Consider the following 27322-nt stretch of genomic DNA (forward strand, 5'->3'; position numbering starts at 1 on the left):
AGACAGATACATAGGGAACTTTAAGAGGTTTCTCCTTCAGAATAAAGTATCTAGGCCATCTCTATTTTACACCAATGTAAACTTTTCACTCCTTATCTTGTTTTATTACTTTTATAAGGCCTCAGTGAAAAATAACAGATGCACAGCTAATGAAATAGGTTGGCACAAGGAACACAAGTGGAAGAAACTGCACAAGATGAGGTAATGGTACAGCTCATGATCTTTGAGTCAGAAGTGGGGAGCTTGGACTACTTTCTCACTCCAAGTTGGGTATATCTGAGCAGCAGCAGTGAGCAAATCAGCTGAGAAAACAGTGAGTAAGCCCAGCACTGGTTACTCCATATACAGTCATGCAGAGAACACTCTGCAACTCCAAACTCTCCGTCAGGGAACACTTGGGACACTGGAGTCACTTGTCCCTCCAGCACTGGTGGGGAGGATGTAAAAGAGGAGTCAAGCAAAACTGAGCTCTTGAAGCTCTTGGCCAGTGGAAAATGCCACTGGGGCTGCAGATTTCCACAAATCAACACCGGTTCTGAGCTTCACAAAAATAATCACAGAATGGTTTGGGTTGGAAGGGAAGTTAAAGATCACCCAGTTCCACCCCCTGCCCTGGGCAGGGACACCTTCCACCAGCCCAGGTTGCTCCAAGCCCCGTCCAACCTGGCCTTGGACACTCCCAGGGATGGGGCAGCCACAGCTGCTCTGGGCAACCTGTGCCAGGGCCTCCCCACCCTTCCTTCCCAATATTGTCACTCCAGGCTCTTGTAAATAAACCAAGTACTTGATTACGTTCAACATACTGTGTGTTGGTTTGCAAAGAGGTCTCAAATTTGAAACTGAACTAGCATTAATCTGAGGCCCTGAAATCATCAGAAATGAAAAACCTGTGGGACAAATTGTCAGCTTAAAGGGACTCAACGTTTCAGCAGCGTGCACCCAGAATCATGGAATGGTTTGGGTTGGAAGGGACCTTAAAGATTCCACCTAAAAAGATCATAACCTAAAAAGAGCACGTTCCCATCGACTTAAACGAGCATTTAAAAAGAATAATTCCTAACAGTGTCATGAATTAGCATATTAAACAATCTCAATAGCTACAGTTAAATCTGGCCCATGAGGTTTTTCCCTTTAGGGTTTCTGATCATCAACCCTGAACAACTTCAGATAACGCTTTAACACATTAATACAATTCTAAAAATAACTCCAGATTCTCCACGTATTTGAAATTGGGCAACAACTGGTTCACAGTACCTTCCATCAGCTCCCACACTGCCATTATTAGAAGTGACTAAGTTGTCAGAAAGCTGACTGAGAAATGATCCACACTACCCTGCAAACTCCTGGGGTCTCAGGGCAAGTCTAACAGGAAACACTACAAAAGCCTCAAATCCCAAGGATTTGGGTAGTGAAAAGCTACCTCTAAAAAAAACAAATTTAAAAAAAAAAATCAAGTTTTATTCCTAAAATCTTTTTATTTTGGGCAAGATATACATGTAGTCCATACAACAGTGCTCATGCAAACTAAACCATCTCCCCCCAGTTCAACTGCTTCATCCAAACCCAAGCATTTATTAAAACAAACCCAAACAACTAAGGAAAAAAAGGGCAGCAGAGGAGAGAAGAATTCTCCATATATGTCTCAAATTGTCAGGGCAGGCACTGGTATCACCAGCCTTTTTCTCAGAAACTAAATCCAGCTGACACAAAGATTTGGCTAATAAAAATTTAAACTATGACCACTAAAACAACTAATATTTTAATATTAATAACTAAATAGCACACTAATTGACTAGTAGGAAGAACATAACACTATGCTCTGTATTTATTGAATTGCTGCAGGAGAATTTTGAGGTCAGGAAAGTATTTAACTGCTCTGGAATTCCTGTTTATACCCCTTCAGTTACCCATTATTTAAAATGCACCCAGATGTGCATCAAGTGCAAACCAAAAAGCAAAAAGAACACTTTTAACTACAACAAAAACTGCATTAAAATAAATGTGGAAATAAAATGCACCTTACTAAAAGCTGTGAGATGCCTTTGAATCAGGAAGTTGTAAATAAAGAACAGTGACCTACCTGTGTGCCAGACATACTGTACCCAAACATAGGTGCTGGCAGCAAAAAACAGCCACTGGATTGGTATGAAGAGCAGACAGATTATATTTGATGTGAATGCTACACAAACAAAAAATACTGAGAAGGCCTAAAAGAAAGGAGGGGTGGGGGAAAGAAGAGTGGTTTGGTTTATTCCAGGAAAAATAACCAGTTTATTAACAGTGAAACAATGATTTTAACATAGAAACACTGGTGCTGTCTATAATCAAGGAAAAAAACGGAGCAGTTTGGCCAAAGAAAGTAGAAATTTGAGCAATTGAGAGAGAACAGGTACAAATTTGTGCCCATCCACTCTTCCAACAAGTCTCCAAACAGTTAAATTTATCCCTTCTTATCTTGTTTGAACACTTTAACTCACACTGTTGATCTATAGTAGAATCACAGGTATATTCTCCTTCTAGAAAAGAAACCACCCACCCAACCCACTATCAGGGCCATTTACTCTCTGAAAAAGCAGTAAATATCTAAACTGGCAAGTTTCTGTTTTATTTTAAAGAAAACCCTGCTATCTAGGCTTATATATATATATGTGGTTATATATATATATATATATGGCTATATATATAGGGTTTAAGAGAGAGAGGGCTATATTTTTTATGTCTATCTATGTGTATATATATATACATACATATATATACATAGGGTTATAGATGTATACATCTCACTAATTCAAATCCAACTTAGTAATTTAAAATATATTTTTCTATGGTGAAAATTTGATATATATTTCACTTGCACTTGCCACAGATCAAATATGCAGTCAGAGAGAAGAGACCTGAGCCCAGGGCACCCAGTCACTTGAAAATCTTGTGAAGTGGGTCATCAGTGCCATTAAGCCACTTGTATAAGAAGGAATATTCCCTGAAATCTTGGGAGATTTCCCTTCAAAGGGACTTTGTGTTATACTCACCAAACCCTGGTATCTGAAGGAATCGTAAACACTCCTGATGAAGAGCCAGAATGGCCACAGATACTCAAATCTGAACTCCAGGACAAAATCTGCCAACAGCACAAGTGCCCACACCACCAGGAACTTCAGGTACAGGAAAGTACTGGGGGGAAAAAAAGGAAAAGGTAATTTCAGGTCAGTATTTCCAATAGCAAAACTTACTTTCATTTTAAAAATTTTTTATAATTACATGTTCTTCAGGAATAAAACCTATTATAAAAGAAGGGAAATTTCATCCAAACTGATTTTATAAAATAAGTGGGTTTATTATGACGTTAAAATCAGGCCTGGTCTAATGAAGTTGAATATTTAACTGCATTTATTCTTCAAGCAGCAAATAAACAGAAGGTTCACTGCTCTTACAAGACATCCAGCAACAGATGCTTTTGCTTTCCAGAGCATTTTCACAAAGTGAAGCCTTGCCAACAGGTATGGGATCAGCTGAAATGGGAGCTCAGAAATTTCTGTGTTCCCTCTCCTCACCAGACTGCAGATGTTCACTCCTTTTCCACATTTAACACCAATAAATTGAGATATATTTTAAGCCTATAACTACAGCCATCAGGAAGCCTGTTTTGATAGTGAGTTGTCGGTGTTATATTTGAAAATGTCTGTATCAATGTCAATGGATCCATTAAAAAACAAATAACAACAGAAAAACCGAGAGGCTTGAGACCAGACAGTCTAACTTCTATTTTTTAAAATTATTTCAAAGCCACATTCCCAAATTCTTAGTCCTGCATTTTGAACCATTGATGGCTACAGAGCTCAAAAATATTCTGAGCTCATACCTAACTAACACTCCAGGGATCAGCCCAATCCATTCTTCTAAAAAAGAAGAAGCAAAAACCCCTTTTCCCCCAAAACCCAGAGGTCCAGCATGTCACTCCAGCTGCCCAATAAACACCTCACTGCACTCTCCTGGGTTATAACAGAAATGGGGGCTTAAAAAGATATTTTTGTTTTGGAGTTTTTCCTTTCAGTAACTTCTTCTGCCAACAAAACCAGCAGAACTTTGCCCTGGAATGTTCACTGATAAGCTGCCAAGGGTTTGCACTCCCAGTGCCAGGTAGGGTCAAGTTTCTGCACTGTTCATGGACACGGGGCTTTTTTAGGAAGTTGTTCAGAGCTTTGGATAAGATAGAAAATAGAAAACTTCCATGGAGAGTGTTGGGGACCAGCAGAGGTTCAGAAACAACTCAACTCCTCGTGCAATTATCACTCATGTTACTTGTCACACAAGGTCAGGTTCCAGATCCCACGACTGGGAGAACACTTGGATTTCTTGGGAATCAAAGATTAATTGCATGTGCCTGAAAGTGACCCTTATCAGCTTAATGGCACTGAAAAAAACAAAGCAAGAGGCTACAGGAAGCACTTTAATTTAATGGAAACAAAATTAATGACACACACACTTGGAAAAGTTAAGGTGCTGCTTTTTTCAGTTTTTATGGAACCATTCCCAACCACTTAGTTAAAAATTACTCTTTGAGAAGAATGAAACTACAGTAGAAGTATTAAAAAAACTCCTTCAAACCCAGCGAAGGAACCCACAACAAAACCCAACCAACCAAAACCCACCAAAGAAACCTTAAATGGTCAAGTCCTGGTAGATAAAGTCTGCACATGCTGCTGTTCTCTGTTTATCTGAAGTTCAGATCTTCAACAGAAATCTATAAAAAGCAGCTGCATTCAGAGAATACTCTGACATTAAAGGTGACAGACATTGGGGTACAGAGTCACCACTCTGCTCACACTGAGCACGCTGGGGAACTGGGCATGTGCAGCTCTTTAAAATTTGGGGAAATATCTAAAAGAATCCCAGCCAGGCAATCCTTATTCTGCCTGTTTTGCTGGAAAAACAGTTGTGTTGTGCAGGCACCTTTCCCTGGGTTAAACTGATGGCCACTGTTTATTTTCCTGCCACTGAAATCCATGAGGAGACTACATGTTTCCAAGCAAATTAGGGCTGTCAGAACTAATGCTTCTCCACTGTTAAGTGCCACTCTAAGTTAAAGCATTTGCTGAATAAGAGTTCTGTAATACAGCCATTAAAGTGATTTCTAATATTAAATTCATATCCATCCAGGGGCCACGGTGACATTCACCACCTTTTAAAGTGGAATTGGAACAATACAACGTTTGTAACAAGGTTTTGCCAACAATATTAAAGAGGCTACTTCTCAGTCATCTGAAGGACTCGAGAGCAATTCAGAATTCCATGAGTACAAAGACACAAGAAAGTTACTCCTTTTATAAAAGAGTTCATCCACTTATGTTGGCCTCAGCAACAAATTCACTGCTGTGTAATATATTCCACACACGTCCTGAACTCTTTGATTCTACATGCAGACATTCACAGAAATCAATTTAAAGGTACTACATTCCATGAATTATTTGGGTTTTTTTTTTACACCAGCCCCTCCAACTAAAGCCACAGCATTGCAGGGTCAGGACTCAACGCTCCAGCCCGGCTTTAAAAACTGATATTGGCATCAGGAGCCTCCAAAGAGGGTGTTCCAAACTGCAGAGCTCCCCCGGTGCCACCGGTGCCATCCAGCTCGGTGCCTCTGCCGCACTCTGCAGCCTGCAGAGGGAATGAGCCTCGGGAGAGGAGGGAGGCTCACAAATCTCAGCCTCCCTGCATCCCTAAAGGTGTGCTGCACGCCCAGCTTTGCTGTCCTGGCAAGCATGGCAGCTCAGCACTTCATTTACAAGTGAACTGACACCTCGCCAGTGAAGGCTTAAATTAGTGAGAGCTGAAATACGTCCAGCAGGAATTAAACCCCGAGAAAAGCAGGCACAGGGCCCTGGTTTGACAGGCTGATCCCTGCTGCTGTTCTGCCTCAGACAGCACCATTCAAACAGCATCACATGAATGAAACAACTAACAAAATATAGCAACAGCCTCCTCCCTTCCTCTGCTTTGTACCAGCCACTTCTACTGCATCTCTGCTCTTGAATCCCTTGATTCCTTCCAGACACGGGCATTCCCGTTGTTATCCATCTCCTTTGGAATCCAGCACCAGCCATTTGGTGCCTGGGAACCTCTGACAGTCATTGATCTCTCTGGGCACATCACACATTTCTCCAATTCTGATCACTGCTGTGCCTGCCCCCACTCCCAGATAACCCTCACCAGGCTGAAAATGCTTCCTAACCCCTGTAACCTTTTTATTAGAGAGGCTCAAATATATTCCACGATGCCAATTATAATTCTGAGTTGGTTCTTAATACAGGGAAAGATTCTTGCAGATAAACACCTAAAATCTGGGTTATCCAATTTTCTGACACATGTCAAAAAATCTGGCCTCGGTGACCTGACAGAGGTTTAAGGACAGGGCTCTCCCTACAAACCAGCATATGGCATCTAATCCTGTAGGGCAATAAAGGAAAAGAGGGAAGGATGGACACATCCATGAGAGGAGCAGGGCACCAAACGGGGAGGAGCAGTGATTACAGTGCTGCAAATTCTCTGAGAGGTCAATTGATTGCTAATGTACACTGAATATAAAGATTTATTCATAACCCAACAGTGGCTGTGCTCCCCCTTTGCATTTTCAAACAAATAATTTTCCTCCTTATTCTTCCTCCCCCTTCAAGTGCCAGATGCCATTTCCTTTCTTTTTTTTTTCCTCCTTTTTTTTTTTCCCCTCTCTTGTTCTTTGTTCTCTTTTTACTGCCCCCAAACAGATACTGTGCTTGCTGCAAGGTAAAAATATTGCAAAAAATCACTTGAAAAGGAACCAATTATGCACCCCAAACCCAAAGTGGTGGCAAATTAAGCCTCCATTCTATCCCAACTATTATCAGCAAGGCCCAAGGGCCGGAAAGGGAATGTTGGCAGAACTGATGGCAGGTTTCATTTTGCAGCCTGACTCATCCAAGACAATGGAGTGGGTGCCAAACTCACAGGTAGGCTTTAGAAAGCTGAAATTTAGCATTTATGTGGAATCACCAAACAGGCAACAACCCCCCCCCCCTCCAGGTTACCCATCCAACACCAGCCACAATACCGAGAATGCTGGAGATTTGCAAATAAAAAATGGTTTATATATGCAAACACACAAATACATCTATATAAGATTATTACTAGTGGACAAAAGAAGCAGGACAGAATGAGCACAGCAAGTATGCAAGGGAGAAAACAGGACTGCTGGGATGTGGTATGTGTACTGGGAACTATCATGGGAGATCCTTGCCAACTAAATATTTGGAAAGGAAGAGAAATGTAAAGAATCCCAGAAAACATCCCTGACTACTTATTCAGTGTCCTGGCATCGAATATATCCATTACTGAACTATGGAAGTGTAAGGAAAGGAAGACAAAACAGAAAATTCTTACAGCAGTTCTGGAAGCTGAAGCACAGGGATATAATCAGCAATCAGCATTGTGGTGCTGAAACAAGAGGCACTGTCAGCCTGAAAACACCAGTGTCCAGAACACAAAATAAAGCTAAAGGAGCCACAGTGAGTGCAGGGAGTGAAAGTCACAGGCAGAGGGAAGTGATATTACAGGTACCATTGGGGTTGACACAGTAGAACACATTTAAATGTAGGCTAAATTAGATTTGAGACCTGGATTTAAGTTCAAGTCATAAAAGGCAGCTCTGCTGCTTTGTTACAGACCTCCGGGGCAGCTGCAGAAGAAAATGTTTTATCCTGTATAGGAAGCTTATAAAAAATAAAAAAAAAAAGGTGCCAGAATAAATCAGCAGGAAGAATCATTATGGATTTTTAAGAAAAGCCTAAAAAAGCCACATTCCTGGAGGTAGTAATGAACTGCTACAATTTCTTTGGCTGTCAGCAGAGTCAAAAAGCGAGTCCCTGGAAATCAGCCCTGTCAGGATTTCGGTGGCAGAGGGAACCAGGAGGATCCTGAGGGTCGTGGTATCCAGAAATTCTGCCCTTGTGCCAGTGGTGGGTATCTCAGGACCACTTGGAGATCAGACACACCCCCCTCCTCCCTGGCACCCTCTTGGCTGCCAGCCCAGGTACTGCCTGTGATAAAGAGCAATTTACATCCAGAGCTAAAAGAAAAAATTCCTGATTCCAAAGGAACATGCAGAGTTTAAGGGCCACTGTCAGGGAATCCATGATGCAGCATCAATCAGCTGATGTGACAGCCTAAGTTAAAGCAAATCACATGTGGAATTCATCTTGAAACTTCACCAGCTACAAAATTGGTACCAAGTGCCAATATGACTCAGTAGAGCCAAAACAAGCAGTATCAGCAATAAAGCTGAAGGATTTTAAATAGATGAAGGATGAGGACTGGGAAGAGTTAGGAACAAGCAGTAACAAGTAAACCTTAATTGCTTAACTGATGACAAGCTGCAGTGAACACTTTAATTAACAATTAAGGTTTTAATGTGTGCACACTGCCAAAGGTATAAGATGTTAATCACTTCAGCATTTTTCAGCTATCCATTGCCATTGTTCTACAAATGAACAGGCAAAGGTTGGAACACACACCGTGGAAATAATAAAAGATCTCAAGATTCCTACCATTAGTGATCTACTGAAAGCACAGTTATTTTTGATTATATTAATGTTCTTTCCACAGATACTGCAATACTTCCAAACAGCAAAAGTCTTTGCACATAATATTAGAGTGGGATTTATCAGGTTTGTCACACAGGCCCAAGTACCTTAGAGCTGTAACTAGGGAGCAAAACCAAACTGAAAAGAAAGAAGGGGTAAAAAAGGAAGAAAGGAGAAGGAAGAAAAAACAGGTGAATGGAAGAAGAGGTCTAAAGAAGAATAGGAAGGGCAGCTGTTGAAAATTGGGAGGGGAAGGGGGGAAGATTGGTCAGGAGTAACTTTGAAAGCATTTATGAAGGGCTGAGGCCAAACAATCCATTTAATTTAGGTAGTGAATGGTGGGGAAAGTATTTTAAAGAGCAACACTGTAGGCTGTGAACCCTTAGATCAACTTGTTAAAAACAACACTCCACTAAGTGGCAAAAATTAACGTTCAGGGAGGCAGGTTATTCACATTTTTCAGTGCAGCCCAGGATTTTGTATTTCTAACTCTGTTCTGTGACTAGAAATTATTTTTCTATCGCTTCTTAAAACCTGCTGCAGATTTACACGTGCACCAGAGCTTCACTGCAGGACAATTCCTTCTTTGCTTCACCTGCTCCAAAACTCTTCCAGTTTCCCAGCTCTCAACTACGCTCCCACGTGTCTGTTAGTGACAGCTGCTTTCAAAGACTGCAGAGGGAACAAGGATGGGAAGATTAGTCTTAATTTAAAAAGCAAACAAAAATCCTACAAGAGTTAAGTATCCCAATCCTGCTGTTTGCTCAGCCTGGCTGCTTTGCTTATAACACCATGATGGGACCTCCTGATAACTGTACTTGCTGGGCTTGTGTTAGCTGATGGTGACAATTAAGATAAGCTGAGTAAATAACTACAGTAATTACATGAATTTAGGCATCTATAGTTCCGTGAGAAGTTACCTGCATGTGATCTCTTCGAATTATGGGGGGCAAAGAGAAAAAAAAAAAAAGGAGAAAAAGCAAAAGGAAAGCAAGAGAAATAAGAGAAAGAGCCACAATCCATGTGGAAGCACCTCCCTCTGGTTAGGCTTACAGAGAAGAGCCTTCACACTATTTCTCTTTTCTTTCTGTGTGCTAAGACTTTGAAGACACTGGTTATTTCTGTTTATCAAAATGCCACGTGAAACAAAGACTAAAAATCCCATTTCTGCACTGTAACATTCCAGGAGAAGTTTGTGCAAGAAGCCAGAGCTGTTCACACACCTACAGCAGCTCTACCTGCTGCACACACTCATCACCTGCTGTTCTTCTCATCTTATTCTGGTTTGCCCTCCTTCTCTCAACCCCACCTTCCCTGCCAGTCACCTCAAAGGCACATCATTGTGAATGACTTCTGAAAACTAAGTAATTATAAGAAATTCCTTACATATCTGAATTATTCTCCCAAGACCAGTCATCTAGAATATGAATTTCTACACAAGGGATGTTGCTCTTTACAAGCAGCATTTTCTCAAAACCTGGAAGTCTAAAACAAGGGGTTTTAGAGTGCTCTCGTGTAGAGATTCACTACAAGTAGGATAAGCAGCACACTGTGACAATTTTATTCCAGTCAGAGCTCCCTATCAGCTGTTTCCTTTATGCAAAGTTAACATCTGAATTGTATGAGCTTGCTCAAGTTTCCAGGCTCTGCATACATCAACCTCACCGAACTAGAAACAGAAATGGGCCACCACACTTACTACAACTTTCACAAGGCAGCTTCAAAGCCTCTTCTGACCCAAACTCCTCTTTATTCACAAATACATAATTGTTGTATTTCATATAAAATTTTGCGTACTCGGGAGGGCAGAGTTGTAAAAAACTCTTCAAAATAAGCTCACAACTGTGCTGGAACTGCAGGGATCAGTGTTTTAGTGCATTCTGCATGCAAACACCTGGAAAGCATTCCCAGACACATCCCACGTGGATCTCACTTCACTACTACTCCTTTTCTCATCCCAGAGGTCAGAGATGAGCCGGGTACCTGCTGTGGTCCCACCACCACCAGACCATCCACCCCTGTTCCAGGCATCTTCCACCCAAATTCCTGCTCACATCCCCCACTGCTACACCCCAGGCTCTCATGTGCTCCCACTGCAGACCTGCAGCACAGGCACCTCCATCACCACGTGAAAAACAACTTTCTTAACCTTTGCACGAGAGGGCTGAGCCACCAGCCCAGATGTTCTCCCGCTCCACCAGCTGCTGAACCACTGCAATGTGTGGGCTCTGAGCTTTGGCACCTCTGGGAATGCCCAGACATGAGATCCCACTGAGGAACCTCCCCAGGGAGAAACAGGTGAAGCTGCAGCAAGTAACTCAGAGCTTTGGAACCTCTGGGAACCCCCAGCTGGGAAAACCTCCCCGGGTGAAGCTGCAGCGTGTGGTTTGGAGTTTTGGCACCTCTGGGAAGCCCCAGACATGAGACCCCGCTGCAAAACTTCCCAGGGGAGATAAAGGTGAAGCTGCAGTGAGTGGCACCTCTGGGAACACCCAGCTGTGAGACCCTGCTGGGAAAACCTCGCCAGGTGAAGCTGCGGGAGCTTTGGCACCTCTAGGAAGCCTCAGACATGAGACCCCGCCGGGAAACCTCCTGAGGGAGATACAGGTGAAGCCGCAGCGGGTGGCTCTGAGCTTTGGCACCTCTAGAAACGCCCAGCCGTGAGACCCTGCTGGGAAAACCTCCCCAGGTGAAGCCACAGCCAGTGGCTCGGAGCTTTGGCACCTCTGGGAACCCCCAAACACGAGACATCCCCCCCCGCCCGGGGGAGATACAAGTGAAGCCGCAGCAAGTGGCTCTGAGCTTTGGCACCTCTAGAAACGCCCAGCTGTGAGATCCTGCTGGAAAAACCTCCCCAGGTGAAGCCGCAGCGAACGGCTCGGAGCTTTGGCACCTCCGGGAACCCCCAGACACGAGACCCCGCCGCGGAGCCTCCCCGGGCCGCGCGGGTGAAGCCGCAGTGAGCGGCACCTCCGGGACCCTCCAGCTGCGAGACCCCGCCGAGAAACCACCCCCGGGGAAGGGCGGGGGGACACACACGGCCAAGGCCCCCGCGCCGTGCGCGAACCCCCCCAAGGGCGGCTCCCTCCCCCCCGGCAGCACCTTGGCCAGCAGCTCCCCCGCCCTGAAAGCGCGCGGGGGGCCCGTGGCGGTGGCGGGGCCGCTGTGAGGGGTGTGGGAGGGGGGGTGACAGGGCCGCTGTCCCCGCGCCGCTCGGTACCTGCCGTAGATGCCCTCGGTGATGCGGTTCCGCTTGAGCGGCCGCCGCAGTTTGCTGCAGTCCGCGCTCCGCCGCTTCATCCCGCCGGCCCGGCGCGGCCCGGCCCGCCCCGCTCACGGCAGCACCATCCGCCCCCGCCGGGGGTTCGCGACGCGGCTTCTTGTTGGTTTTTTTTTATTATTATTTTATATTTTTTTCCTTTTTTTCCCGGGTCTCTATTTTTTTTATTTTATTTTACCTTCCTCACCCCCTTTTTTTTTTTTTTCCCGTTTTTTTTTTTTTCTCCCCGGGAAACAAAGAAATAAAAATAATTCCTGGTCCGTCCCCTCCCCGCCGCGTCCCCCCCCTCCCTTGCGCAGCCGCCGCGCAGCGCCCCGCCTCCGCAGGCGCTGGCCAATCAAAGAGCTGACCCTGCCTGAGTGACAGGGTTTGTAACCAATGATCAGCGTAAAAACGCAGACAGACGGCCCAGTAAACCAATCGAAACGCCGGAAAGTTAGTTCCGCCTCATGCTGTCGCGCGACGTGCCCACCCCCTTGATTGACGGCCGCGGAAGCCAGTCAAACAGAAGGGTTTGTGATTGACGGCTTCTCCAGCCAATCGCTGCACGGATTTTGGTCTCCGCCCACCCACTGTCCTACCGGGCTGGTTCCCGCCCCGCGTGGTGACCGACAACGAAGCTGCCCAATGGAAGAGGAGCACAAAAATAAAAGGACAGCTCAGCCATCCACTCGGAAACGGAAGAAGGAGGGCCCAATTTCCTCTGTCACCCTAGCCCCGAGGTACCGCCCCTCACGCTTGATTGACAACCTCCCTGGCAAATCGGCTGCTGGGAAAAGGAACGCTAACTCCCAGGCGCAAAGGCAAGCGGCGGCAGCTTGTGCCGCCCGCACAGAACGACCTCTGCTAACGGCCCGCCGGGGGCAATATAACCCCGCGGGGTGATTGATGGGCCGCTCCGGCCAATAAGCAACGCACACAGCTGAGTGACAGGCGAGCACTCCAATCGCAGCGCAGGACGCGAGGCCCGAAGATGGGGATAGGCCAATCAGAGGCCGGGAGGAGCCGGCGCTCGGCCAATGGGAGAGCAGTTCCTAAGGGCGGCCTGTGGGGAGGGGGCGGGCGCTCGGCGAGGGGCGGGGCCGGGCGTGTCCCGCCGCTGCCGAGTCACGGCCGGGCAGCGGCACCGCCCCCGGGGTTGCGGGTTCGAAACCCGGCACGGGCTTCTCCGCGCCCTGCGGCGCTCCCGCCTTACGGCCCCTGCAGAGCCCCCTCCCCGCGACCCCTTCGGTCTGTGGGAGCCGTGAGGGGAACAATGGCGGCGCCGCGCCTGAGGGAGGCTGGATCGCGGGCTGGGCCTCGCCCGGCCCGGCTCGTGGCGGTGCCCCAGGACTGGGCTGGGCCGTGGGCCTGCCGGGCCTCCCTGGGGATAATGGGCCTCCCTGGGGATAATGGGCCGCCCTGCACAAGGGTGGGCGGTGCTGGGCTGAGTCTGAGCAGTGCGGGGCTCAGCACAGCGTTAAAACTGGCCCAGGAGGCTGCCCGGCCCTTGGCTGAGTCATGGGGGTGTTGTGGTGGTGGAGCTCTAATTTAGAAACGTGGAGTCACGGGATGGTTTGGGTTGGAAGGGACCTTAAAGCTCATCCAGTCCCACCCCCTGCCATGGGCAGGGACACCTCCCACTATCCCAAGTTGCTCCAAGCCCCGTCCAACCTGGCCTTGGGCACTCCCAGGGATGGGGCAGCCACAGCTTCTCTGGGCAAACCTATGCCAGGGCCTCCCCACCCTCACAGGGAAGGATTTCTTCCTAATACAGGAGTTATTTTGTGCATCACCCTGTCTGAGATCACCGAGCTTTGGTCTCTCTGTTTGGGAGGGAGTTTAAGTTGTGAATCTGAGTATCAGCTTCACAGCGTGGCGTGTCATCCTGAGGGAAAATTCCTCGCCTTTGGTGTGTTTTCCCTGAGTGTTAACACTGATGGGATTTAGAAACAGGTGTCAAAAGAGCTCACTGTGTTCATTTCACCCTGGTGAAATTGTGGATGGAGTTCTGGGTCATTCTGGGTATGAGTCACAGAATGGTTTGGGATGGAAAGCACCTTAAAGCTCATCTCATTCCAACTCCCTGCCATGGGCAGGGAACCTTGGAGTCCAAGGATTTGGATTATTGTACCCTATATCCTGTTTTGGCAGGAGGAATGTCCTAAAATTAAGGTATACTGGGATTTTCCTGCATATTTTTTTTCTAGTAGTTGTTTCTGTCACCAGCAGGTGGCTTTATACCCATTTCTGGGCGCATTTATACCCGTTTCTGGGTACTGTTGGTGTCTCAGCTCAGCCCTCGGTTTGCAACGGCCTCAAAGCAGAAAGTCTGAGATGTGGTTAAAATCCTTTAGTCTGAACAGCCTGAATAAAGAGGGTTCAGTTTACCAGAAGCACAGTGGATACTGAGGGGATACAAATGTTTCTTCCAGTGCTTAAAGTGGGCTTATAAAAAGGAGGGAGAGGGACTTTTTATACAGGCAAATAGTGACAGGACAGGGGGGAATGGCTTTGAACTGCCAGGGGGCAGAGTTGGATGGGATATTGGGAAGGAATTCTTGGCTGTGAGGGTGGGGAGGCCCTGGCACAGGTTGCCCAGAGAAGCTGCCCCATCCCTGGAAGTGTCCAAGGCCACTGAGCCTCTCAACAGGACCTTCCCCACCTTTCTACAAAGGGAATTGGGTCCAGGGTGGACACCAGCAAGGTAAACAAATAATGGTTTTGCATAAACTACAACATCCTGCTCTTGGGAATCCGTGTTCTCCTCTCTTGCCTTTTAGCTGAGCTGCAAGGCTCACCAGCAGCTGGAGCCCTGGATGGAAGGTGTCCTGGAGCATGGAAGGTGTCCTGGAGCATGGAAGGTGTCCTGGAGTGTGACAGCACTGGCAGTTGGATGTATCTCCATTCACAAGCAGTTCTGGGGTTCAGTCCATGTCTGCTGTGGTAAACTGGGGCTCCTGACGTGCCACAGATAAGGAACTGTCCCTTGCCAACGCCTCCTGGGCTTTTTATCTCCCTTTGAGTTTTTATTCCTGCCACCCCCCCAAACCCTTTGCTATTGGTTTGAGGTTACTGGAACATTTTTATAGGAAAAAGAACACACTGATGTGTTTGTGCCTGATGTAGTCGAGTGCACGATGTCTTCCAATTACCTCAACTTCCGACACAGCGTTCCCTGGCTCATCCTCCTGCTGGAAGTTCTTTTCCTCATCCGCTCTTACTTTCTCGTCTTAGAACATGATGCTCTGTACTGGCTGTACAGCTCCTACCCAGGTAAGACTGTCAGACTTGCTGGGAAAGGAAGGATAATCCCTGTTCCTGTTGTGCCGAGCAGCAGAGATGGGATTCAGTGAGGAGCAGAGTGTTTTTACTGCCCTTTAAACACCCCACCTTGCCTGGTGTGGTGGGAATTTATTTATATCAAAGCAGTGGCAGTGAACCAAGACACAGGTGGTGCTAAATTGCATTTTTGGTCTGTTTTCTGCTGCCTGTTTGGGGCAATCTTGGCTCCATGGAGGTGACTCTGCTCCGTGTTGAGTCCCTGCCGTGTCGTCGTGTTACAGAGCAGGGAACTCAGGATGGCACCACTTTCCATTTGAATGCTTGGTGTAAAGAAATGAAGTTAATACAGTGGAATGAAGGCTTTAAACACAGTCTGGAGGTGTGTTTTGTGCCTTGGAAGTGCTGTTGGATTGTGCCACGGCCGTGGTGTGTGACAGGTTTATGGTGTTGTGCAAATACGAGCTGATTCCTCGGGACATTCCTGTGTGACCCTCCCTGTTTTGCAGCTGGAAAAATGGGACCAACTTCCCCAGCAGTTTGGTGTTTTCCTCTAGGAACCAGCCAGCACAACCATATGAGAATATGACTGTTAGCAGGTCCCAGGGACAATTCCAGGCTTACAGATCCAAGAGCTTCCACCTTGGACAGCCTTTCTGTCCACTTTTATGCAGATTTCCACATTAAACTCTTCCTGCAATTTCTGTTCCTTCTATGAGGGCATCATAGGGGTTTCTCTTTGTAACTCTTTTCTTCCCTAATGCCCTCAAGGAATGGATCAGCACTCATTCACACTAACTCTCCCTGAAAATTTCAACTTAAGCTCTTTAAATTCACCTCAGGAAAACTGAATGTCCAAATTTCCTCGCTAAATGTCCTTCATTTCTCTTGTGCTTTTTGACTCCTCAACCCCCATCCTATGGCATCCATTCAGAGCACTTTGTAAAAATAAATTCAGGGTCAAGGATATTGGTTTTTTGATTACTTATGGATTGGGAAGAAAGCTCTGGAATTCTCTGCAAGTACTAAATGGCACTTGAATTTTTAGCTGGAAGCTTCTTAGTTAATTGTGATTTTTAATATATTTTTTTAAAAAACCAGAAATCCAGTCTGCATTAATAATTTCACTGCTCTCTTGGTCTTTTCTGTCATGCAGACTTTCAAGATGTCAACCACATGGTGATTTTTGGATTTGGCTTTTTCCTGATGGTTCTGAGAAGATATGGGTTTAGCAGCACTGGATTCAACCTCCTGATCATTGTACTTGGTGTCCAATGCTCTGTGTTGGTAGAAGATTTATTAGTTTCCTTTTCTCTGGAGGCAAAGGAAGGTATTCTGAAAAGGTAATTAGTTCATGTTAGAGTTGGAATCATCCAGAACTGCTGATTTGTCTTTATGGAGGTTGATGCCTTGTTATATGGACCTTTTTGGGAATTAGCATAGTCAAATTTGCAGACATTTTAGAAGGCTTTGGGTTTTTAATGCATTTTATTGCGTGTCATCCTTTATTGGCCCTGCTGTCATCCTGATACAGAATAATTTTTTTCCTTTTCTTTCTTTTCTTGCAGTATAGCAAAGGCTTTTATAAGTATGACAGCTGTGATTATCTCCACTGGAGCTGTTCTTGGGAAGACTAATCTTGTGCAGTTAATTGTGATGACACTTGTGGAATTAATAGTTTTCTACGTGAGCAGGTGGATCAACAGGAGATACCTGGAGGTACTGTAGCATGATTTCCAAATACATGGGAGAAAATTTCACTGGGACCTTGGAATGTTGCCTTTTTTTGCTGGTTTCTTGGTGCTCTGCTGACAGGAACATCGGGGTGTTTTATCTCAGATCGTGGCTGTGTTTTCATTAAAAGATGAAGTCTGACTTTGGGATTATACTTAAGGACATCAAACTCCAAACCCTGCACACTCTATATCTCTATACCTGTATCTTTGGCCTGGAAGGGCGAGCTGATCTGATGGATTGGGGTGCAGTGCATTTGGCCTTGCCAACCCCACGGATGAATGAAAGCCCTGACCTCTGCTAAGGCACTAGTTGCCCTTAAACTTTACCCTGTGCCACTTCAGCCTGGCAGATTTCCAGTGGGAATGGTGTCCAGCAGCATCAGGCCTGCAAACATCCCCCAAACTCTCTGTGTATGGATCATGTGTCTATGAGCTGCACTGAGTTCAGATAACTCAATCTCACGTAAATAACTCAAGCATAAAGCTGAGGGACTGTGAAAATAAGTTGCTTATAGGGAGGTAACATGAACAACTGTATCAGGAACTGCATCAAAGGCTTCGTGTGGCCTTAAATAGAACACAGATTTGAATGTTCTGTTGATACAGGTTGGAGATCATCTCAGCCTGATGCATGTGCACCTGTTTGGAGCCTACTTTGGGCTGGCAGTCACCTCCTGTTTCCCTGAGCCCTCCCCAAGGCTGGACAAGAACAGGAGCACCCCAAAGTCAGACTTGTTCTCCATGTTGGGTGAGTCTTTGGCTCCAGCCCCTCAGCTGGAAGAAGAGGTTGCAGTGAGAACATAAGGGAGGTTTTTGGGGTTCTGGGCACAGCAGGCTGAAGGTTTTGAATCCAAAATGCAGGTGTGAGTCAGCCAGGCATAGAAAACTGCTGCTGTGGCTGGTGGTTTCTGACAATGGGCTGGTGACTCTCAGCACGTTCCCTACCAGGCCACTCCTGCAACGGCTGTGGCTCAGTTTGCTTTTGTCACCCTCAGCATGAAGGCTGTGCCAGGGTAACTGTTCCTTCTCCAGGTGAACCATTCCCTGTCACAGTCCAGTGACTGGGCTTGTCTAGGCACGTTGGTGAGCAGCCTGTGTGCCAAAGCTGAGGTCCTAACGTGTGTTTTGGTAGAGCTCCCAGTCCCCAGCTGGGGCTGAGGCTCAGTTGTGTTTGCAAGGTGGTGTGCAGAGATATAAATAGGCAGTCCCTGCCTAGTAACATAAATGAAAAGATAAAAGCCTCATGAAGGGTGGGGAGTGTGATACAAGCAGGCCCACCAGAAAGGATCTGAGTGAGGACAGGCTGAAGGTGTAGGAGGCCCAGCTTTGTCCTTACAGAAGCAATTTGGTTTCTTTATTACTTTGACTTCTGTTGTGTAACTGCCACCTGCTGAACTAAGATCTTCCTGCAGGGGTCCACAGAGTCTAATTCTTAGTCAGTCTTTGCTCAGTCGAGGCAAAAGAACTTTAAATGCTGCTCTTTTGTGTTCCTGGAGTTCTTGTTTGCTGGAGAATTCAAGATCAGTATTTTCATCTAACTCATCAAGACATTGTTAAACCTTCATTATAATTTTAGTGCAGCTTGCTACAACCAAGTGCTCGCTATTTGGAGTAATTATATTGTTATTTCTTGAATAATTCCTGAGGTAACTTGGGTAGAAAGGAGCAACTGAGCAGGCAAATTCCTTGGGAAGAATCATCAAAGAGGTGGAGAGGATTCTGTTCTTATTATTCAGTTCATCCTCATTTCTCTTCAAACCCTGCCAGGAGACAAGACAACCAGCACCAGTCGTACTGGCAGCCAAGGCAAAAGACACACCAAAGTGCAGTTGGTTTTTTTTTTTTACAGTGGTTTGTACCATGGGAGCTGTTTCCCTTCCTCCCTGGCTTTCATTCTCTCACAGCTGGTTTTGAACAGTAATTCCACAGTTCCATGAAAAGGAGCAGAACTTTTGGCCGAGGAGCAGGTGCCTCTCAGGGCTGTCTGCTCTCCTTTCTTTACAGTTTGGGAATTACAGTGAGTGCAAACTGTGAGCACTCGTGATGTGTTTAGAGCAGGTAATGAGAGTTTCTTGTGCTTGTCTCCAAGGCTGTGTCTTTCTCTGGGTGTTCTGGCCAAGCTTCAATTCTCTGCTCATTCAGTCCAGGATGAAAGCACTCCTCAACACCTACCTCGCCCTTGCAGTGAGTGCTGTAACTGCCTTCCTGTTGTCTGCTCTGACCTCAAAGGATGGGAAATTCAGAATGGTAAGGCACAAGAGAAAATCCCTTCATGGAGAAGATTTTTCTGTTAATCTCAGTAATACACTGATAATATAATAGCTGTTAAACTAAAAACAAGTCCAGGCTTTCAGCCTGACAGTCATCAGAGTAACAGAGTGGTTTGGGTTGGAAGAGACTTTAAAGCCCATCTTGTTCCACCCCTGCCATGGGCAGGGACACCTCCCACTAGCCCAGGTTGCTCCAACCTGGCTTTGGACACTTCCAGGGATCCAGGGGCAGCCACAGCTTCTCTGGACAACCTGTGCCAGGGCCTCCCCACCCTCACAAGGAAGGATTTCTTCCTAATATTTAATCTAAACCTTCACTCTTTCCATTCAAAGCCATTCCCCTTTGTTTTATCACTAAATAAAAAGTCTTTTAACTCCGTGTTCTTATTTTATTTTACAGACTCATATCCACAGTGCAGCACTGGCTGGTGGGGTCACCATTAGTTTCACAGCAGAGACCATCACTCATCCTTGGATTGCCATGATTTTGGGTCTGCTTGGCAGTGCCATCACCATATTAGGATCTCACTGTTTACAGGTAGTATTCAAAACCTGAAGTTGTTTTCATATAAGCTGTGTAAACTTCTTTTCCAATGTAGGATACCTCAAGGGAAACCTCTTTTTCAAAGAGATTAAAACTAAGAAACCCGAGGTGCTTTGAGGAGAGTGCAGGGTTGGAACTTGCAAATTCTCTAGGTCTGCAACAGACAATATGCAATTATCAACAATTAAATCTTTCCTTCTTCCCAGAGATGCTTGAATCCTCCTCTCAAAATTCATGATACTTCTGGAGTTCATTTCACCTTTGGCTTGCCTGCTGTGCTTGGAGGTCTTGCCCAAGTTGTTCTCTTAGTCATAAGAGAATGGACTAATTCATCGAGGTACTTAAATTTTTGTTATTAAATAATAAGCTTAAATGATCATTATTGCAGCTGCCCTGAGAAGAGTTCTCATACCTACAGAGAGCCTGAGTGTCATCACAGATAAATTGGTTTATACCAGATAACCCAAGATAATCCCTGAAGTCCAAAAGATCAGTAAAAAAAGGGCTTTGAGAGCTGAGCAGACTTTGGATCAAAACTTTTGTATCAGTTTTGGGTCCTCTTTTCTGTCTCCCTTTTTATTTGACATTAAATACAGCAGAAATGGGAGATGAAAGCTGGGAATGTGCCTCCTTCCAAGACTTTTTAGCCTTTGAGGTGCTTTGAGGGGCTCTGTGTACAAAGAGAGGGGAGGCAGAAATCAGAGTGCAGCATGAGGGCCTTGTACTTCTAGTCATGTTCTTACTGAAACAAATTTAATGAAGTTTTAGTACCACAGTGATGGTTTCTAAGGACAAAATATGTCCCCTGAAGTCTGTATTAGTTTTCTGGTAGGATCTCCTAAAACATCCAGCTGCAGCTGCAGAGAGATTTGAGAATAACAGAGTTTTGATGAGAGGTTTTGATGTGAAATACTGTTTAGATACGGATTCATTCACAGTCCTGATGCTAAATTCAGCAACTGTAAGAGGTGAAACACTTGTTTTCCTTTTCAGTCTGGGTTATTTGGTCCTTCTTCACGTTGGTGCCTTCTGCCAGACCATCAGCCTTGCCTTGATAACAGGTTTTATCACAGGTCAGTATTGAAACACAGGTTCCAGTAATTTCTGCAGTGTTTCCTCAGGGCAAGTTTCTCTGGGTAAGTTATTTGTAAAGCAGCCACAGAAACATGAATGCCAGGGGGTCTTCAGAGCCAGCCTTTTGAAGAAAGAGATGTATTGCACATCAATAACCCAGCAGCACCATTCTTTCAGTGCTCAAGTTTATTTTAACCCAGGCTTAACAGCTGCCTTCACATTTCACACAGGAGATGTGTGAAGATGAAAATATTTTTACATTTGGGTATTGTCTTGGTGACAGAAAATGCTATTTAGGGCTTGTCACTTCTTATGCCAGTTGGTGTAAATGTGCAGAGATTCACTAACGTCAGGAGCTGCATCATTCCAGCACCAGGCCTTTGATCAGGAGTGGTTTGGGATCAGCAGGGCTCACGTGGCTCCCACGTGATGTTCTGTTTTGTGACAGCTGCTGCTTTTCTAGAGCTGTTAATTCTGTCTTGAGCAAAACAGAAATGGCTGATGAAAATGGCTGTGAAATACACTCTTAAAATGATCGTTTTGTGATCTAAAACCTTTGCATTACCTTGAGTGTAATTAAAAAGTTGAGCAGATTTTTATTCAGCTAAAAGAACCAAACATTCAGTGCTTAACCAACTGTTTAAAAATCGAGATATATCCATCTGAAACCCCAAGCTAACAATGCTGATAAGCCAGATTGCTTTAAATACACAGGCATTTTTCATGCAAGAAGTTAATATTTTTGTTGTAGTTTTAGAGTTTAGCAGGCTGTTTAATTGGGTTTTACCTAAAGCAATTAATTTTTAATATCAATAAGCCTTGATCCTGGCAAGCTTCTCTCTTTGTATTAAAGGTCAGCTTCAGTCAAGGGGCTCTGTTGAAGCATTTGGTTCTGACTTTGTATTTTGATCTGTGTTACATTTGGATACATGTTACTGAGAAACTTCCAGTTACACAAAATCTTCCCCTTTTCCTGATGTTTATATTTATATTGGATACATCTGTTTTTACAAATAGGTTTTATCTTGAACACCAGACTGCTTAAGATCATCCCTGTATCAAAGTACTTCGAAGACCAGTTTTACTGGGAGGTAAGTTTAAATGTAAAACTGACTGTGTGAGAGTATATTTAGCACCTTGATGAAGAACTTTGGGTATTTGAATTAAACATATAAAAAAAGGGGATATTCCATTTCACAGCACATTTTGTTTGATGCACAAACACAGGCCTCGGGCACCTTTAGGTGCTGTATCTGAGTTACAGAACAAAGAAATGGATGAAAATAAGCTTCTAATCAGGTTTTCCACTGGGGTTTTTTGTACAGTGATTTTGTGCATAAAATGTTCTGACACAAGAATGTTTGTCTTCACAGTTTCCCCATTTGGCTGTTGAATTTTGAGTGGAAGATCCCAGCTGAGCAAGATAAGATTTTCCTCTTTGTCACTAGAGAAAATGAGTAGCTATGATGGGTTGAAAGAGCACTGAAATACCAGTTCCCAGGCCCACAAAAGCCATCCCCATGGAAACACAAAAAATTAGTATTAAACTAGTTATTCTCCAAAGATACTGAGTGTAAATTCACAGATGCAAACTTGCATTTAGCTCTTCTGCTTTGTTGGTCTTACCTTAAATAAGATATGTACAAAAAGGTTGACTGCATTCATGGCTGTAATGGCTTATCAATCCAAATGCTTGGAAACTTTAAACTATTTTTAGCTCCCAATTTTGAAAGCCAAAATTATGTATTTCAAAGTGTAATTTTTCAAGGAGCACTTCTTATCTAGAAAAGTACTCAACTATGTGTTTTTAAGCTAAATTGATTCTGTTGAAGGCCTTGTTAAGGAAGGATTTGATGGGTGAGCTGGATCTGGGCCAAACTCTGCATCCTGCCAGACTGAACTCCTTGAGTTCTCTGACTGCTTAAAGACAAATCTGTCATTACTTGGCTCGGGCTATTTGGAAGTTCAGATGGCAAGAAGTTCAATTGTTCTTCCTGTGCATGGTGCCCCTGAAATCAATTTGGTATTTGCTGCCAAATCTAAAATAAGAGCAGACCTCAGGTCAGTGTCTGGGTAGGGACAGCCTGTACCACCACAGGGTCAGCTGCCACCTGAGGGGACTGAGGGAATAATCCTCAGAGCCGCCTGAAACCAATGCCAAGACCCAATTTTGGAAGTGGCTTATTCCAAGACAAGCAGGGGACTCTGGGGCCTAATCACACAGAGGATTCTCTGCAAGTGTACCCTCGTTTATAAGTGGATTGTGATCCTCGGCGTTTGTTCTTTGTCTCAAAAATAGCTGACACAGAAAAAACTCTTTCCAAAATGCTTACCTAATAAAGAAGTGAAAATGTGATTGGTTTTGTTTATTGAGCACACTTGTTAAAAATGAATGAGGAAACCCATGACATTGAGGACCAGGCTGTTCTTTGATGCTCACTGACCTCATTCATTCTTTAGGTGTTGAGCAAAGCAGGTCACTACAGTTACAGAAATGAAACAGGTTCCACGTAATGAAACAATTACTTGCAGAGGAAGGGCCAGTTTTCTTTGTTTCTAGGTCACAAAGGAGCCAGTGATCTGCTGAGTTAATGAGCTGCCCACAGCTTCCACCAGCCTGGACACACAGAGTGTTACCTCACAGTTAACTCACCACTTACTCCGTGAGTAACAGTGGGATCCAGGCCCAGCTTATGTTCTTCACTTTCTTAACTTCCCAGGAACCAACCAAACATAACTTGTGCAACACAAACTCCTGTTTTCTGTCTCTAGGTGACTAATATTTTATTCCATCTCCCTTACCATTGATCTCCTGAGCAACTGGCCTGGGTGAATGCACAGGATCAGAACTCTTCCTATCTGAGCAGTACCTTTTTCCAGAGAGAGAATTCCATCTGAAGAGAGAATTCCATCCTTTTCTCTCACAGTGGTTAGAAAATAGCTGAGCACAAGCATTGTGGATGAGCTACTTCCATCTAGAGCCACTGTTTAATTTGTGCCTCTCCAGTGTCACCCACAGCAACAGTAAGTTGTTACTTGCCAGAGACTTCCTCATTATCACCATAGGATAAATTTAATATTCAGAGAGAGGTAAAAAAAAAAAATCCCAAACCAACATAGTTCTATATTATGCAAGAAAAGCCACACACCAATTACCTTTGAAACTGAAGAAATGGTTATATTGTCCAGATATAGGAAATATTTAATAAATATAGGTTAAAAAGTTGTTTTAAAGCATTTTAGTAAGTTTTTCTTTGTAAATAAGGTCATAGAAACAGCTGGTTAAATACATCCATGTTCCATTATCCTGTTTATTTGTAGCAAATGTATCAGAAAAGTGACTTCACCGTTACTTGTAGCAATTTTACATTTGTCAAAAAACATCACGACATTTAAGTGGACGTACAAGAGTAAAAAAAAAAAATCAAAGAGAATAGGGCTGGAATTTTTAGTGCTTTCAGCTTTCCTTGATTTATCTTTTGACATGATGGAAGGTCAGGGTTTACAAAATGGTTTTTACAAAATTTTGGGAGTGTGCAGTTCAAACCCAGCCTGGCCAGGGCACTTCCAGAGGGGAGTTCACTGCCACAAATCTTCCGTGCGACCAAACTTGAAGACCAGTCCTCTGTTTAAAACAGAAAAAAGGGACATAATGAGCACACAAGGGAGCAAATCAAGCCCCTTCTTATTTTAAAAACATGATTTCAGGGAGCAAACTGTGGTATTTGAATCCACTTCTTTGTCCTGCATGAAACCTGTGCAGACAGATCCCAGAGATCTGCTGCCTTCACCAGTTTATTCACACAGGTCTGGTTACAGTTTTTGTCATAAAAACCAAATTAGATAAGAAACAAACAAAGGAAGATAGGCTTACCCAAAAAAGATGAATGCATTCTGGAAAAACACAGCTATTCCTGGGTATACCACTGGTTTTTCTAACAAAAGAAAAAAAAAAATCTCTGCAAATTTTTTTGGAAGTGATTTTCAAGCATATCCCATTTCTGACACCTTTTGCTAATTTAGCATATAGGCTCTGGGAGCAATCTTCACAAACTCAGTAATTTTTGTTCTGGGAATAAGTCCTCACCCAGGGAATTATTCCCATAAAACTGCAGCAGTTTAATTATATTTGTCCAGTTCCCAGTGGAGCAAGACCTGTGTTTCTAGAGGGTAGTCAGAAGTTTGTGACTTAGAAATAGAAAAAATCCCTCCCAATGTTAATACAATGGGATAGTGGTGTGTAGGGAACTAAAATATTCAAACAGGGACTGCCTAGAAACTATATAAAAATAAGCTCTGAAATCCAACAGCCATTTAAAATATTTTAAACTTCCAAAAACGGGTCAGGCCTTACCTTTAACAACGTAGCCTCCAAACAGGATCCACATGGAAGCAATGAGAGATCCAAAAGCCATCATAAACCCAATGAACAGCCAGATCCGAGCCCCTGGAACGAGACAAGAGGGATGTTTGGCTGAGGATGGGCATCGTGGCTCTTGTCTCAGGCACACAAAGCACACCCTGGCACAGCTCTCCCAGTTTTTCCAAGGCTCAGTGGATTCCCAGGTCTGTACCTGTCTGCCCCAGGCAGCCCTCGCTGTAACTGTCCCCCCGCACCTGCCCGTTGGACACCGCGTTGATCCTGAGGGACAAAAACGGGAGAAAACGGGATAAATCCCCTAGTTTGAAGCCTTTTATTAATTGCACAAAGTAAGTTCTAGGAGTGTGTAGCTCTGATCAAGGAATGGCCCTTACATCAGGAATGCAATGGTGGCTATAACCCCACAGGCATGGTAGGAGTGGTTGAAGTCTTCCACTTTAGGGTATTTCACAGCTGCATCTATGATTATCCACCAGCCTGTAAAAAACTAGGGGAAAAAAAAGAAGGAATATGGCTTAAAGTACAGACACAAGCCCTTTTACAATACCTAAGACTGCTCTAGAAAAAAAATAACACTAATATATAAAATCATTCTTACGATCTCCAGCAGGGTAAAGGGATGGTATAAGTACTTTTGCTGTTGGCTTGGGAACAAGGTCGGATGCAAAGCCAGAGATTTCCCTACTCCAACAGTTACTCCACGAAGCTTAAGAAACACGTGGATGCAAGAACCCAGAGCAGATTTTGTTCCTAACTTTGCTGCTAGGTACGAGGACAATGTATCCCCGTTCTTCCTTTTCACAGAAGTGTTCAGGTTGGAAAAGCCCTCCACAGTGGTGGAGTCCAACCACTAACACAGCACCACGGTCACCACCAAACCGTGTCCCCAAGTGCCCCATCCACACGTTTTTTTGAACACTTCCAGGGATGGTGATTCCACCACAGCCCAGGGCAGCCTGTTCCAATGCTTCCAGCGAAGAAATTTTCGCAAAAATCCAACCTAAGCCCGCCCTGGCACAACTTGAGGCTGTTTTCCTCTCATCCTGCCACTTTGGTACCTGGAAGAGAGGAGCCTTCCAAGCTCTAACAATCTTTAGCTCCTGACAGCTGACTACACCTAGGGGGCCTGACAGCAGGGCAAGCACAGCAGTACCAGCACTCCCGCGGCCACAGAGGCGATGGTGTTCCGCTTCTCCCCCCAGTCCACGCACTCCGAGCACCTCAAGCTCTCCAGAAAACCGGACATTTTTTTCAAGCACTTGGAAGAACTGGAGGGAAAAAAAAAAAACACCAAACAAAAAAAAAAAAAAAAAAAAAAAAAAGGGGAGGTTTATTTCCGAGAGGAAACCATCGGGCCGCGCAGGGGAGGTTCGAGCCGCCTGAAAACCGCACGGCCCGTGTGGAGCGGCCAAAGCCCCGCCGGTCACCGGCCCCCGCGCTCGGGAGGGGTGCGGGGGCCGCGGCTCTGTGGGCGGGGAAGAAGCCCCGCGGTCCGTCCTGCTCAGGGCCCGCGGTCACCGGCACCTCCCGCGCCCCCCACACTGCGCGCCCCGCAAAACCCGCGCACCTCGGACGCGCGCATCCCCCACGCTGCGCGCCCCGCAAAACCCGCGCATCCCCGACCCGCACGCCCCCGATCCCGCACCCCGCGCACTGGGCACTCTCGCCCCCCACACCTCGATCCCGCACCCCGGGTCCCGCACCCCTTCACCCCGCACACTGCGCACCCCCGACCCGCGCAACCCCCCAAACTGCGCATCCCACCAAACCGCGCATCCCCGATCCACCACCACGACGCGCGCACTCCCCCCAAACCGCGCACCCCCGGTCCCGCATCCCCCACCAAACCGCACATCCCGATCCCGCACCCCCCCAAATCGCGCACCCCTGGTCCCGCACCCCGACTCGCGCACCCTCCCAAACCGCGCACCCCCGATCCCGCATCCCGACCTGCGCACCCCCCCCAACCGCGCACCCTGGGTCCCGCACCCCGCGCCCTGGGCACTCTCGCCCCCCGCATCCCCGGTCCCGCACCCCCTCACCCCGCACCCCTCGCACCGTCACGGGACGCGGCGGGGACCCCGCGCATGCGCCGCGCGCGCGCAGGGCGCGGGGGGCGTGTCCCGAGCGCTGTGGGCGGGGCGGAGTCCCGGGGGTGGGGACG

General features: G+C 45.7%; 3 protein-coding genes across 4 annotated transcripts in view; 1 reads left to right on the top strand and 2 right to left on the bottom strand.

Moving 5' to 3' along the window:
• MACO1 (macoilin 1) overlaps positions 1-12043 on the bottom strand; it is a 29186-nt gene extending 17143 nt beyond the window's left edge. The window contains exons 1-3 of the mRNA XM_027740290.2: positions 11833-12043; positions 3030-3171; positions 2081-2207 (exon numbers count right to left, since the gene is read on the bottom strand). Of these exons, the coding sequence (XP_027596091.1) occupies positions 2081-2207; positions 3030-3171; positions 11833-11912 (349 nt within the window). The 5' untranslated portion in view covers positions 11913-12043. The remainder of the gene's footprint in view (positions 1-2080; positions 2208-3029; positions 3172-11832) is intronic.
• A 474-nt stretch (positions 12044-12517) lies between these two features.
• On the top strand, positions 12518-23133 carry LOC113997998 (RH-like protein). 2 transcript variants are annotated; one of them, XM_027740292.2, is made up of 11 exons: positions 12518-12614; positions 14655-15147; positions 16310-16496; positions 16722-16872; positions 17496-17637; positions 18979-19136; positions 19560-19697; positions 19910-20040; positions 20697-20776; positions 21795-21868; positions 22151-23133. In XM_027740292.2, the coding sequence occupies exons 2-11, from the start codon at positions 15012-15014 to the stop codon at positions 22175-22177; spliced, it is 1224 nt and encodes a 407-aa protein (XP_027596093.2). In that variant the 5' UTR covers positions 12518-12614; positions 14655-15011; the 3' UTR covers positions 22178-23133. The 2 variants fall into 2 exon arrangements, with proteins under 2 accessions (XP_027596093.2, XP_027596092.2); XM_027740291.2 differs by lacking the exon at positions 12518-12614 and adding an exon at positions 12997-13122.
• Positions 23134-23929: 796 nt separating this feature from the next.
• TMEM50A (transmembrane protein 50A) lies at positions 23930-27292 on the bottom strand. The gene is made up of 7 exons (XM_027740297.2): positions 27217-27292; positions 26312-26426; positions 25533-25645; positions 25352-25419; positions 25132-25224; positions 24652-24712; positions 23930-24402 (listed from the first exon to the last, which is right to left on the bottom strand). The coding sequence occupies exons 2-7, from the start codon at positions 26402-26404 to the stop codon at positions 24357-24359; spliced, it is 474 nt and encodes a 157-aa protein (XP_027596098.1). The 5' UTR covers positions 26405-26426; positions 27217-27292; the 3' UTR covers positions 23930-24356.
• Between the last annotated feature and the right edge of the window lie 30 nt (positions 27293-27322).

Source organism: Pipra filicauda, unplaced genomic scaffold (genome assembly GCF_003945595.2).
Source record: "Pipra filicauda isolate LSUMZ 115617 unplaced genomic scaffold, ASM394559v2 scaffold219_size1829416_pilon, whole genome shotgun sequence".
In the NCBI taxonomy this organism is placed as follows: domain Eukaryota; kingdom Metazoa; phylum Chordata; class Aves; order Passeriformes; family Pipridae; genus Pipra; species Pipra filicauda.